The sequence below is a fragment of the Sipha flava genome, unplaced genomic scaffold, assembly GCF_003268045.1.
Source record: "Sipha flava isolate LNK unplaced genomic scaffold, YSA_version1 2_pilon_pilon, whole genome shotgun sequence".
Taxonomy (NCBI): Eukaryota; Metazoa; Arthropoda; class Insecta; order Hemiptera; family Aphididae; genus Sipha; species Sipha flava.
In genome coordinates, this window is record NW_020272972.1 from 459,182 (window position 1) to 472,570 (window position 13,389).

The 13,389-nt window shown below is 35.9% G+C and overlaps 1 protein-coding gene across 2 annotated transcripts in view; it reads right to left on the minus strand.

Moving 5' to 3' along the window:
* The window catches only part of LOC112686169, a gene marked incomplete at its 5' end in the record, with an annotated part of 142,106 nt that overhangs the window by 59,850 nt on the left and 68,867 nt on the right, over positions 1-13,389 (minus strand). For both annotated transcript variants that reach the window (XM_025558364.1, XM_025558363.1), the window contains 1 exon segment: positions 6,708-6,983. In XM_025558364.1, the coding sequence (XP_025414149.1) occupies positions 6,708-6,983 (276 nt within the window).

Sequence of the window (13,389 nt, forward strand, 5' to 3'; positions counted from 1 at the left end):
AAACGGTCCGCGGAACGATTTGCAAAATCGACGTTGTTCTGTTATCGTCACGCGGTTGCCGAGTACACGCATATGTATAAATAAAAAAAGAAATTAAAAAAAAACTGCGGTTCGTGTTGAGTGCGGGTACGTGTAGTTTTACCCGAGGAATGAAACGGGAAATGTTCGGTTGCTTTGTCGTTCCAGGTGTACAAGAGCAGCGTGTATCGAAGCTTTTTGAACACCTCGTGCGCAGAACGCTCGCGCTTGTTTGTGCCTTGTATATTTATCGTTATCCAGCACAGCCAACACGATCGCATATTGTTTGGAACTAAAATGTAATTATATTTAAACACATTACTTGAAACGATATTATCTTTATTTTTATCGGTCCAATTGACGTCCATAATGTTCACTACCGTACGATATAAATTACCGAGTATAATATATTATTTATTCTGTTCGTGTGTCCATAATTTAAGTATCGAACACTATTAATTTGACTGGGTAGATCGTTGACGCAATTTATTTGTGCGTTTATTTGCCAATAATCTAGCGCGTACATAAACCATAGCACTATTTAATACACACAGTTAATTGTAAAATAAGTTTTAATAATATCATAAATCGACGACTGAATCGCCTGAACACGGAATTTGAGTTTAATATAAAAATATTCAAAATACTGACACCATGTGCATCAATAATGTTATTGCTAGCAAGCAATTTTCTTAAGTTTCCTTGTGTTGTTTTCTATGTCTTATAAGTTCCGCAGAAGAACACTTGAATTGTATGTTAACAAAAACTGAACTCAATCGAACGGTTTTGAAACAGATTCCATGATGTTGTACTATATGAATAGCTTATAGATGTAGGTAGGTAGGTACATAATATCACATAATATTAGGCAATCGCCGTAAAAAAAATATATTCGTAGATGAGATGTAGAGATAGTACTTTTAATTTATCACACGTTTATAATGCACGGTTCTAAAATTATTTACGTTTATTGTGCGATTCAAACTTTAAGTTTAATTCTATTTAGATATTTCTTTCTTTATTTTTTTTTTTCAATAAACCAATCATCGAGATAGACCTTGAAAGAATATCTCATTACAACCTCGAAAATAGTGATAATTCACAAATATGATTTTAGATCAGAAGTAAACAATAATGGCTTGCTGCGGAGGAAGGAATTAGATTATACATAGATGAAAATAATGAAAATAAGAAAAGACAAATGGCCGCCTTGAGAAATGCCAGATGTGAATAACATTAGGGTGAAGTTAAATTATTAATTCTACATCTTACTAGTATAATGGATAACGAAAACTAAACAATATAATTTTTCTATGCTCTTTATTACATTATACTATCATGGCCAAGAATTATTAATAAAATAAAAATTAAAAATTAATAAATGGTTAATACTCGTAGAATAATATATAAATTAATAAACAAATGGTTTATATATATATAGAAATAAATAACAATATAGAATATGAGCCAAATATATTATAATAATAATCCTGATTAAGATTTTATTTATTATTTATTTCTATATAAAAATGATTTGTTTAATTTATTTATATATGAACAAGTATTGTATTTAACATCTGAAATAGCAATGTGAAAAGTTACTGTTAGGTTATCGATGTTGATTATTTTTTATTTCAAATACTACACAAAAATAAAGGACGAAATAACTGAAAGTCATTTTTCGAATAATTTTGGGAATAATATTCAACTTTAATAATCTTATGTGATTCTGAAATTTATAACCAGAATAAAAAAAATAACAATGTAAAATATATGCATGGAAAAATAACAACAAAAAACACCACTGAGCCGAACAGACGATTGATAATAATAATAATCGATAATTAAGTAAAAGTAATGAAAAAGAACCATTCGTTACTGATTTTGAGTAACACGATGAATTAGATAAAAAAATATAACAGTTGTTGATATTTGCATTTCATTACAAGAGATTATGATTATTAGTTGTCTTATAGTTTTTTCTCTTAGGACACTTTTGCCGATTAATAAGGAACGAATGGTTAACCAAATATGCGTGTTGAATACCCTCGGCGAAAATTGTCAAAATTGCATGGCTCATAATACGAAGAAAAATACCATTTATATTTTACCAAAAACAACATATTGCTGTAGGTACTTCAAAGTGAAATTATGTTATCGTTTGAAAATTAAACAGTATGGGAATTCTTCGAATACGGGTATTTTAGGTATTTCTTTTTTCGTTATTTTCAATTGGAAGCGATTCACTTTTGTCTTTCTATTATATATAATATGTATTTATTAAATTTCAAAGAATCGCAGTCGAAAACGTAGAAGACACAGTTTCCATGCGAAAATTATGCTCGAAAAAATTGATTCGTGCAAAATCAAACACAATGAGTTTGTATTTGGTCTCAACAAGAACCGTAAAATGATAACGACTATAAGTTTCAATTCACGATGCAGATATTTTATTTATATCAGTAAACATTAGATGTTTCACTGCAGTTACTGTCGTACTCGGTAACGTATTTTATCGTACTGCAGAATTCTCCGAGTAAAACAATGAATTTATTTTGCTTATTCGTTTAAACATTGTCGATATTAAAATATTGAAATGTTATGCAGAAAGACCAAAAATAAAAATCGATGTGAACACGAAGTACATATTTTTCGAAGCGATTTTATTTTAATTGAAATATTTTTATGATTAGGTAAATATTGACAGAAAATAAAAATTAATTTTTGATTATTTTATTTATTTTGATTGAAATTACTTGAAATTATTGTAAAAAATATTTTCATGTAATTGTTTTGAAAAAAAAAACATCGCCATCATGTTAATTAATTTTAAACTCAAAGTTTACGAGGAATTTTCCTGATAGAATGATCAAAGAGAAACGTTTATCTGTACTTATTTTATTCGTAGTAAAATTTATCCAATATTGTAATTATTCTTTGATCCAATTTTTTGAACGAAACACTTAAAATATGGTAAGAAAATAAAGTAGATACAGCAATTTTAAAGATTAAAAAAATTTCCTTGGTGAAAAAATATATTAATTTTCATTAAAAAAAAAAAAAACCTAATCCAATAACTGAAATAGTCAATATCTATTTCATATGATATATTTTATTTTTATTTTTCCAACGGTAATGGAGCGAACTGTATGGGTAATGCATGGGATGTCAAAGAAAAATTGATTAATTCACTGAAATACTTTTTATGATTTTTCTCTCAATTTAAATGTCAAACTTTTGACGCTAATTTATTACTTTACTTGTTTATTTAAACTGTCGTACAATAATTATTGTATAAATGGTTATAATTCAATAATTGTTCATCGGTTTTGGATACTGTGCATTTTAAGTAGGACATTGTTAATTATTTTTAATCATAAGTGTTGGTTGGTTTGATAATCTTATTACGTTTTTATGGTCAATATTATTAAATACAAACCGTATTTATGTAGTGAATAAAATGTTATTGTTATATTTTATCTCAAATAAAAACTATTGCCATTAAAGGACTACTTAAAGATATCTAACAATATTTTGAAAAAGTTATTTTCTTCTAAAATTTTGGAATATCACAGAGATATTTCTAAAAGTTTCGGAAAACCATGTCTTATTAAATCATTTTTGTGAAAAGTTACATCCCGACAAGTAACTTGAAAACTTGTTTCTTTTTATATTTCAGGATCGTGGCATCTTTTTAAATTGAAATTAATAAGGTTAATGCTAAGAATAACGAACACGGACCGGTGCAATAATATTATTATATGTAATATGAGTAATAAATTATTATTATATAAAAAAAAAAAAAAATAAATAACAATAACGAAACTGCTCCATCCGAGATTTATATTTAACGATAATGAAACACTGCGGATATTCGTTGTTTCATAACACTGTACTTGGATTTTAGTTTGGATGTTAAAAAGAAAATTTGGGTATACGATAATATTTTAAAATCTTGCGGGTTCTTGTTTATTAATTTTTCACGCGAACGCAGTCGTTTTTTCGCGTATTCGTTAACCATAGCGAAACGGGCGTACGCTTCACGTCGTGCACAACACCATTTGTCAGGGTATAACAGTTGGTCCCGTTCCTTATTCATCCCCGTGCAATCCACGTAACACGCACAAACGTTATGCGCCGGAAACGTGTTGTGCAATCAAGCGGTCCTGCGTCCCGCGCACAGCGTCGCAGGATCATAATGATAATTGGTGCCGCAGTACATTTTGTCCGTGTCGCACGAACACGAGCACTCGGAAAAAAACCAAGATCGAGACGATATCAAATTACACGTGAATCAGTTTCATCCTGCGCAAACGGTTTCTGGCGCGCGTGTAAAACTCGTATTAACGCGGCGGATTCGGCGTCGTTCCAGCTCGGGCGAGAAGGATCGTTACCATTATCGAATCCAATGGTCATCGACGGACGGTTAACGACCGGTGTGTTCCGGGACGGCCAAGAAATCTACCTCCGTTGATTTTACGTCGAACGACTCACCATTGAAATGCAATAGCTTGTCCAAATCATATTACTTTAAACAACATTAATAAAAATAATTATTTATTTGTTATTTTATGAGTACTAACCGTTTAATCATTTTTATTTTTTATTATTCTACCATAAATTATACGTATTACGTTATAAATAGTTGTATACAAGCTATGTATTAATATATATCAACACTTTGAACGGTCTTGTCCCTTTAGGCTCCCTATTTATTTTTCGGCTTCATATCAGTTCATTTAAATTTGTTCTTATTTATTATACTTCCCCTCACTTAAAAATTATTGCATACACCACTGTACATATTGGTGTTTCGTGGGATATAACTTACCAGAGATAAAATGCTGTTACCCAAAAGTCACCTCTCGAAACTCGAACAATTCGCGAAACAACATAAAAAAAAACTATTCAAGTGGTACACAATAAACGGAAGTCATATCGAGTAGATTCTATTATGAATTTCACTGCGATATTTTTTATTTAATAAATACTAGAGCAGAGGCGGTTTATAAGCACCTTCTACAGGGCCAGTGCCGGTGCCCCGGTAAAAATATTTCAAAATATGTGGGTGGGTGGTTTAATATGATTAGCGGTTACATAAACACATGATTAACTTTTTAACGTTAAGACATAATGTAGATCGAATGAAGCTTGAAGATTTTTTTCAGGGTAGGCGGGTTCTTTAAACGACAGTGGCTAGGTAAGATGTAAATGTTCAATCCGCTTCTGTACTAGTGGACATACACAGTGTGGACTGCTGATGTCGTTTACCATTTATTGGCGTTATGAAGTTTTCACTTTTTATAATTTATTTATTTTATATATATATATATATTTACTATTTTTTTATTTTTATTTGGTAGAACACATATTTTGATGTGAGCACTTGATCCCCCCCCCCCCAAAAAAAAGTGGCCACAGGGCCCCAATCATCGCATTAAAGTAGAATATCTATTCGGACCGCCGGTGGATGGTATGGGTGGTGAGTGTAGTGACTGCTGCGGACACCTTGAACCATAATAATGATAATCCATTTTCGCACATGAACGCGCATTTAAAATATGGTACCCATCGACCTAGCACGAAAATTCTAGCTTCGTAGGGCTGAAAGTCTCGCGCGGCGCACCCGGTATCGCATCCTGGGGACGATCGAAGTCGAACACGTCCGGGACGGTGTACAAACGCGTCGCTGCCCGTGCACCAAATCTTCCACAGCGTTCTGACGGCGAGTCCCACGATGCGTGCCGACCCTTCACGACGAAAGCTCCTTCGCCCACCGGGTCAAAGGGACGGTCACGATCGTTGTCCGCCACGAAGACGACGACGGGAATGTTCGCACGACGCGTACCATTACGAACCTACGGAATCACGTGTGGGGGGAGGAGAGCACTAGCCGAAAGGGTGCCGGAGCAGAAACACCGCCGGTGGCTCCGTGCAAATTAAATTTTAGCGTGTTCACCGAACGTAACTTCTCGAGTGCAACGGTGACGAAGCGAAAACTTTGAAGTGGCCTCGCGTGACTCAGACAACGTCGGGCGACAGCTTTTCGTTAGGTTTTTTTCCACTCGCCGCGCGCTAGACCTTTTCATCTTCCTTCGCCACCACGTCCTTGTGTACCGGCCGAAAGACACTGTTTCGCATTTCCCATTCTCGTTCCGCTTGTACACCTCTCGCGTGTCACCGTACCGTATCTCCTCGGCTACCCACCACCGGCAGGAATTTTTCACCCTTTTTACTTCTTTTTTTTTGTTCGGCTATACGATATGATTTGATAACCGCGGTGTTCCGAAAACGTTATTCCTTACGGAGCTAGCGGATTTCGCGCCGAACTATTACCGTAACGTGTGTATTAGCCCAGTGCACGCATGCCGCCGCAGTTTTGTCGGGATCGTCAGTGCGACTTTCTAGGACCGTACGTTTTTGCGTTTTCGCAAATCCATTGCGTTGCACTACGCACCCTCCCCTCTGCGTGCATACGCGCCACGGTTACAGCTTTGCTCCTGACTGTAAATATTTGATTTTACGTTATTTCAATACACGCCGCAAGCTTTTTTTCTAAATCTCTTAATCCTAAAATATATTGTTCATTGTTGTTGCCGTGAAACTTGACATTTTATATTTGTGTGTGTGTGTGTGTGTGTCGAAACAAAGAAAACGAACTACGAAGCAATCAAACGTATAACACTTACCTCCACACGCCTGCGGTGGCAATGGGAATATGAGTGTAGTGGAGCTTTTCCTTCTGGCCACAGCACAACCGAGCGATTGCGGTTTGAAACTACGAAGTTGTTGCATAAAATCAGAGCACTCCATCAGAGCGACGTCGGCAAAGTGCAGATCACACAGTATGTGATTCTTGAACCTTCTGGCCCGTTTCTGGTTTGGGCCGGTTAGGTTCATTCCGCACGAATTGCAACGCAAACATTCCTCGTGGTAGTGCTTGTTGTCATACAACAAAGAAGTTTCTGCGAAAAAGTAAAAAAAAAAAAATTGAGAAATTGTTAAAATCCAATTCTTTGTTGGTCTGTCGGTACATTGGTTTTTATACGATCAGGTGATAAGCATGTAATCATAGAAAGACACCTTAAAGCGGTACTCATCGGATTTAAATAAGGAAATTTCATTTAGTTCGTATACAGATAAGTGTACAAAAACCGCGTTTTGTGTTTCATACAACTTTTAAATCTAAATTAACTTTACGGTAACATAAGGAAAAAGAAAAAAAACTTTGCATATTTTAGACTAGAAATACGCTAAAAATCTGTATTCATTTATGCAACAATTTTGGACGGAATTTGTTGTTGTGCTACTAGTCTTAATACTTTGTTATTATTTTTTTCTTTCACAAAACTCCGTGGTTTCGAATACCGAGTTTCAGAAATATAAAAAAATGCTGTAAAGCTTTTGTTTTTTCTCCGAGTTCGTTGTGGATCTAGACAACGGAAGATATATTTAATCATATTTATGAAAATCAAATCACTGTTGTATTTCGGGAGCGAAGGATAGTTAACGAGAGTGAAGGAAACGTCTACACGAGATTTTGTAAAACATTTTTGAATATTTGATAATCATTTCATCCTGTTTCCAAATCAGCGATTTATTTATGAATTATCGTTTTGCAATTGGTTTTGAATATTTCCCAACAGTGAACGTTTTAAAATATTTTTATTGATAAAAAATAATATGAAATGTATAAAAATGAAAATCTCTAAAAAGTTTAAAGCCGATTTACTTCAAGCACAAAAAGTCGAGCAATAATAATAATGGGACGTATATTCTTTTTGATGGTATAATAATTTGAGATTATTTTTTACTACACGTGATTTGTACTACACTATAAGTTCGAAAATAATATACTCGCTCAGAAAAATATTTATTTTTTTTTCCCAATACAAATAAAGTATTCGTGTTTTGTGTGTAATTGACGTACATAAAAAATATATGAATATAAATATATTTATTCAATCGAACCAATAATGATTTAGACATTTCTTTGGTAAGAAACGGATATTTTTTAAAAAAAAAGAAATAATAATAAATAAAAAATTGGATACCTAACCATTAAAAGTAATTAAATTATGGCTTCGTATAAAAATGTTTATGCTTCGAAAAGAAGAATTTTGTTCTAAATATATTCATCAATATCTAAAAAATAATATTATTATTGACAGAAAACAAAAATATTAGTTATTCCCTCAAAGTATATGAACGGAATTCACGATAGTAATATAATGGATAAAGACATTAACATTTGTAATTGTAATAAACGCGATATTTAGCAGAATAGTATGGTGTACTACAGTATATTGTTTTTTTAATTTTTAAAGGAATTCGTAAAACAACCGTGTATAATTCAATGTAATTATTCGTTGTTAATGAAAATAGTTTTCAATATTAATTTACTTGAATATTAATATTACCAAAGTTATTTTCATACCAAAATATTTACTACATTAAAAGGCAATAATAATAAGAGAGAATTATTATTGTATTACTCTGACAATGACTTAGTGTAATGCATTGCGTTTCCGAGGTATAATACACCGATATAAAAAATATGCAACGTAAATCATGCAACGAATCAGCAGCCGTAAATATTTCAACAGCGACAAGACTAATTATTGAGTGTGTACTCTTTTCGTAATACATGAACCACACGGTGTTTTGCGTGTAAAAACCCGTTCGGATAAAACTGAACTCTGCCAGTCGGAAGTTAAAACGTATCCGTGCGTTCGTTAATTTTTAAAATTCTGTTGTTCGTAGCTCGTGTCGATGAAAAAACATTTGTGCAGCGCACGAGTTGTCCACATAGAGCTCGGTTTGCTCGACCGAAAGATCGCCGAAGAAGATGCGCGCTCGAAAAGTTGTCGCAATCGTACCGCCGAACTTCAAGATCCCTTCGCCGGATACGCTATTTATTATTTTTCTTCGTTGGTCGTCGCGTACCCGAACCGTGTACACTTCGTGCGCGTCGCAACGATATCAACAGATCGATCGCGATACGTTTACCGGAACAACGACACGAACATCTGATTGCGAATCGTGTGTGTCGCGCAGGGGCGGGTTTTATCGCTCACCAAGTGAGAATTTAGTTGGTTGTTTTTTAAATCTATACAAAATTTTAAATTACAGAATATGTTTTTGAGTCTCTCATAAGTAAGTCATTTTGTTCACAACAGTGACAAGTGTTAAATAGTTACATTGTTGGTATCGATTTTAATCCGAAACTATATTAAAAATATGGCTACCTACACATATATAATTAACAACGATAATGAGCTTATTTATTTGTAAAAAAAATTATAATAAATAGGTACTATAATCATCAATGACGATATTTTATAACTATTATTAATATATCAATATACCATAATATTTGGTTTTGTAAAACCATTATATAAAATATAATGCCAATAAGTAAGGGCCTGATGCACTCCTAGCTACCCCCTTAAACCCGTCCCTGGTGTCGCGCGATCGCGGGACGCGAAGAGTGACCACCAACCGGGTCGTAAAACGTTCCGACGGAAAGCGCACATAACGCGTTTCGAGGTACATGTTTTAGAATGTCGTGTTGTAGAAAAACCAAATCTTAGATAAGCCGTGCTCTGGGAAAAAATATAAAATGTAATATTAGAATAAGTATTTATGACACGAGATTATTGAAGGAGAAATCATTTTCGTATTAAATTATTAATTATTGATTATTTTTTAATTTGTACACAAATTAATTTTAATCCTAATTTACACCCATATTTTACGCGCAAAATTGTTTATGAAATAAATAAGTACAAAATGTTTAAAACAGTTTGCATTATAGAACTTTCATATTCTAAAACATGACTTTCTAAAACCGGCTCCAGTACCCGGAACGCAGCGCGCGCGTTCCGTCGGCGGCTGATCCGACGACACGAAACGTATCGCACACCCTCGCTGCACCCCCAACCCCGTACCGTAATAGGGTTTTTAGCGCCCCTGAGTTCAAATGTAGCACTTCTGTTTTTTTTTTCAGACTTATATAATCTATAGTAATTACGGTTAAATACCGTTTAATTTTATTTTCAGCGATTTCAGAGCTCCCCCAATATTTAGGCTCTGGTTGCGCCCATGACGGGTCCGTCTCGTAACATATTTCGCACTACGGTCAAACACGTGAACGTAGACACCGTACCGTACTGTTCCGATGCAGACACATTGTACCCGTACTCACATTTTCGATCCGACATCGCTTCCGTTTCAACAATATATTTTTGTAAGTCTCTATAACAGTCTAGTATATTACCAACTGGTTTTTATTTTTATTTTCGCGTTCCGCCGTGTGATGTCCGCGATACGGATACCGATTCATAACCGTACGACCGGCCCTCATTTTCCTTGTACGGATGTGTTGTAAAAACAAAAAAAGCCACGTGGATACTTGAAAAACAACCACCCGATTGTTTTTTTTTTTTTTTGATTCCATAACGCGGGCTGTGATACGCGCGCGCGACGGCCGAGACGTAGTCGTTGGCGGATCGGTGAATTGGTATCGAACGCGTCCGAATGTGTTGTTCGCGCGGGCGACGGAGACGAGCCGACGAAAAGATTACCAGAGCGAAATACGTTCGTGTTTAGCACGTCGCAGGACACGATAACGCGAACAAACGGTCAAACGAATAATGCGATTGTTATTATTATTGTTTCGCGCCGCGTATCAAACGTCATAGTTCACACGCATTTGCTTTGGAATAACTGAAAATCGGCAGTTGCGTATATACATTATACATTTATTTTTTTTGCTCACCGCTGCTGTTCACCCGTTTATCAATCCCGTTGTTCGACGGTAAGTGTGTTGCTCTAAATATTGTTCGATTTTCTCGTTTCCGATACCGACCTTCGAAAACAAGAGCCCGAAAAACGCGTATTGATTTTACATTAATGCGTTTTTCATTTTTTCAAGTCCGCGCCTATTTATATTTGGGACCCCCCCCCCCCCAGGTTATGCTCCGAGCAATTTCCGCGTTTATATTTATATATCATGTACGCGATATTTTTTTGAATACCGTGTGCGCGTGGTATTTTTATTTTCGCATTGAGTCCCCGTCTCGCCGTCATCGCCGTCGGAACATGGTCGATTTTCCAGCACGTATTTCCACACCGAGAACTTCGCGTACAAGTTCGGTGCCGTATAACGACATAACGATCGAATCTATTTATTTATTTTTTTTCGTTTCGCATCGAAATATAAACCGTACACGCGTAAGTCAAATGTTCATCATGATCCGGTTTTGATGATGTTTCGATCGATTAATAAGTTAAAATGTAAAACGTGTCGTACGCATAACGGACAATCGAAACATTCAGATGCACTCCCATGCCGGTCGATTCCGATACAATGCTATGACGAATTCGTGTACGCAGGTTTGAATATTTATTATTGTTATTAATTTTTTTATTTTTTCACAGATTCAAAAGGCGTAGAAAGAATGTAGCGAATCGATACTGTTGCATGTACCGACAGATTGTCCGATAATTATCCAAGATATTTCTGTTTCAAATTTTATTTACATTCGTTTTTTTCTATAAACATTGAAAATCGTGTACGCTATAGATGTTAAACGAATAACATGTGACCATCGAGTGACGATTATCTTCGGTTAATATCGTGTATATTTGTAGTCCTGGTTCGCACTGACAATGTGTGTAACAATAATTATAAACATTGATCTAACGAAGAAGAGTGTGCTCGAACCCCTTTGCTCGCCCCGCGATTATGTGACAAACGGTTTTTCACAATATTGATCTCCTGTTCTGTCCTGCTCGTACAAACACAAATCACATTCGCACCGCGACGGGGGTATACAACTAATAATCGTTCAGACGACGTTTAACGGGAAGTTAATGTATCCGCAGCCGGACACGTTTGCCAATCCAGATATTTCGATGGCAATGAATACCGCTGTAACAACGTATGGGTGCACACCGTTATGACGCAGACGATTGTTGCGATTTGCGATTGTTGTTTATAGTTGATGTTACTATAGCAGTGTTAGGACCCTCGGTTATTTCCGTCGGTTACAACGTTCATTTTTTTTTTCTGGTTTACCTCCGTTTTAACGGTTTAAACCAACCAGTATCGGTTACTGGCGCACGTTTTGAAATAAATTAACACCACGGGCACTCGTGAGAATTTTTTTATATGCCTTTATTGAGATTAAATAACACGGACTACACTCGATTGTGTGCACAACTCGACTTTCTGTCGCCGGGCTAAGACATCGTTGAGTTAGCAATAGTCGCTACTCGTGGAGGGCTCACAACAACGAGACGGGCACCGGGTGCTGCATTGGTTGGATCTACTGACGTGTGCGAGATCGATGTGTGGATCGTCAAACCACGTGGATAAAATGGAAACGATATAGTTAATTGAGACGGCACTAGTCGACTTGAGCAAAACGAAAAGGGCATTTAGAAAAAATAAATAAGAATAATGTGAAGATGTTAGTTTTCCGAAGAACAACGCGAAAGTTGTTGTCGAAAGCGCTTCTTGATGTTTGCCGATGAACACACACCGTAGTCACGTGTAGGCTTTCGTACGTGCACAAGTTATTCTTTATAACACTGGGATACAGCATGATTTACACGTTTACCACTAAAGTCCAACTATTAATGTTACACTTATCTGCGCACACGTACACGAATTTTTCACTCGTAAAACAATATGTAATATGACGTGTGGACAGGTGTGTGCGTGCGAGTGTAATCCCGAAAAAATAAGCTTGATATACTCAAGACGATTCTCGGGTCCTTTTATGCATTGTCGCGAGTCGTTCCAAAACAATCCGTAAACCACAGTGGTTATACGGGCATACGTTTCTACGAGAGCCATTCGCGCGTTCTACGATGGAGGTCTAAAACTGTACTCGAGGAGTGGGAGGGATTCTCGTAGGGTTCGGGGTAAATCCTATTGAATTTAAACGTTTCTGCTGTTTAATCAACGTGGTGATAGTTTTTTGCAAGTAGATACCTCTGAGGTGGGTTACGTCGGTCGTGTACAGTTGTCATGCGTGTCCGTTAATTTAAATGTTTCCCTCTCAGCCCTATTTTTCCTCGAGTCCAGATCAGCAAAGCGCGAGTAAGCCAAATCACACCGGGTCGTGACCATTTGGGCCTTGAATATTATCGTTTCCAAACCATTTACAGTAAACATATGCGCCAGTATTATCCTCTGGTTCGCTCCTCGATACCATAAGGTTTGTGAGTCAAGACGTTTTCAATGTTTCGAAGTCCAGAGCGCTGGACGAACATTCATGGCGGCGTAATAGCGGTGGAAAGGTTGGCCGTCGGCTGGTGATGAATTTTCCACGTCACTTATCGTATCGGGTTTAGGCGATC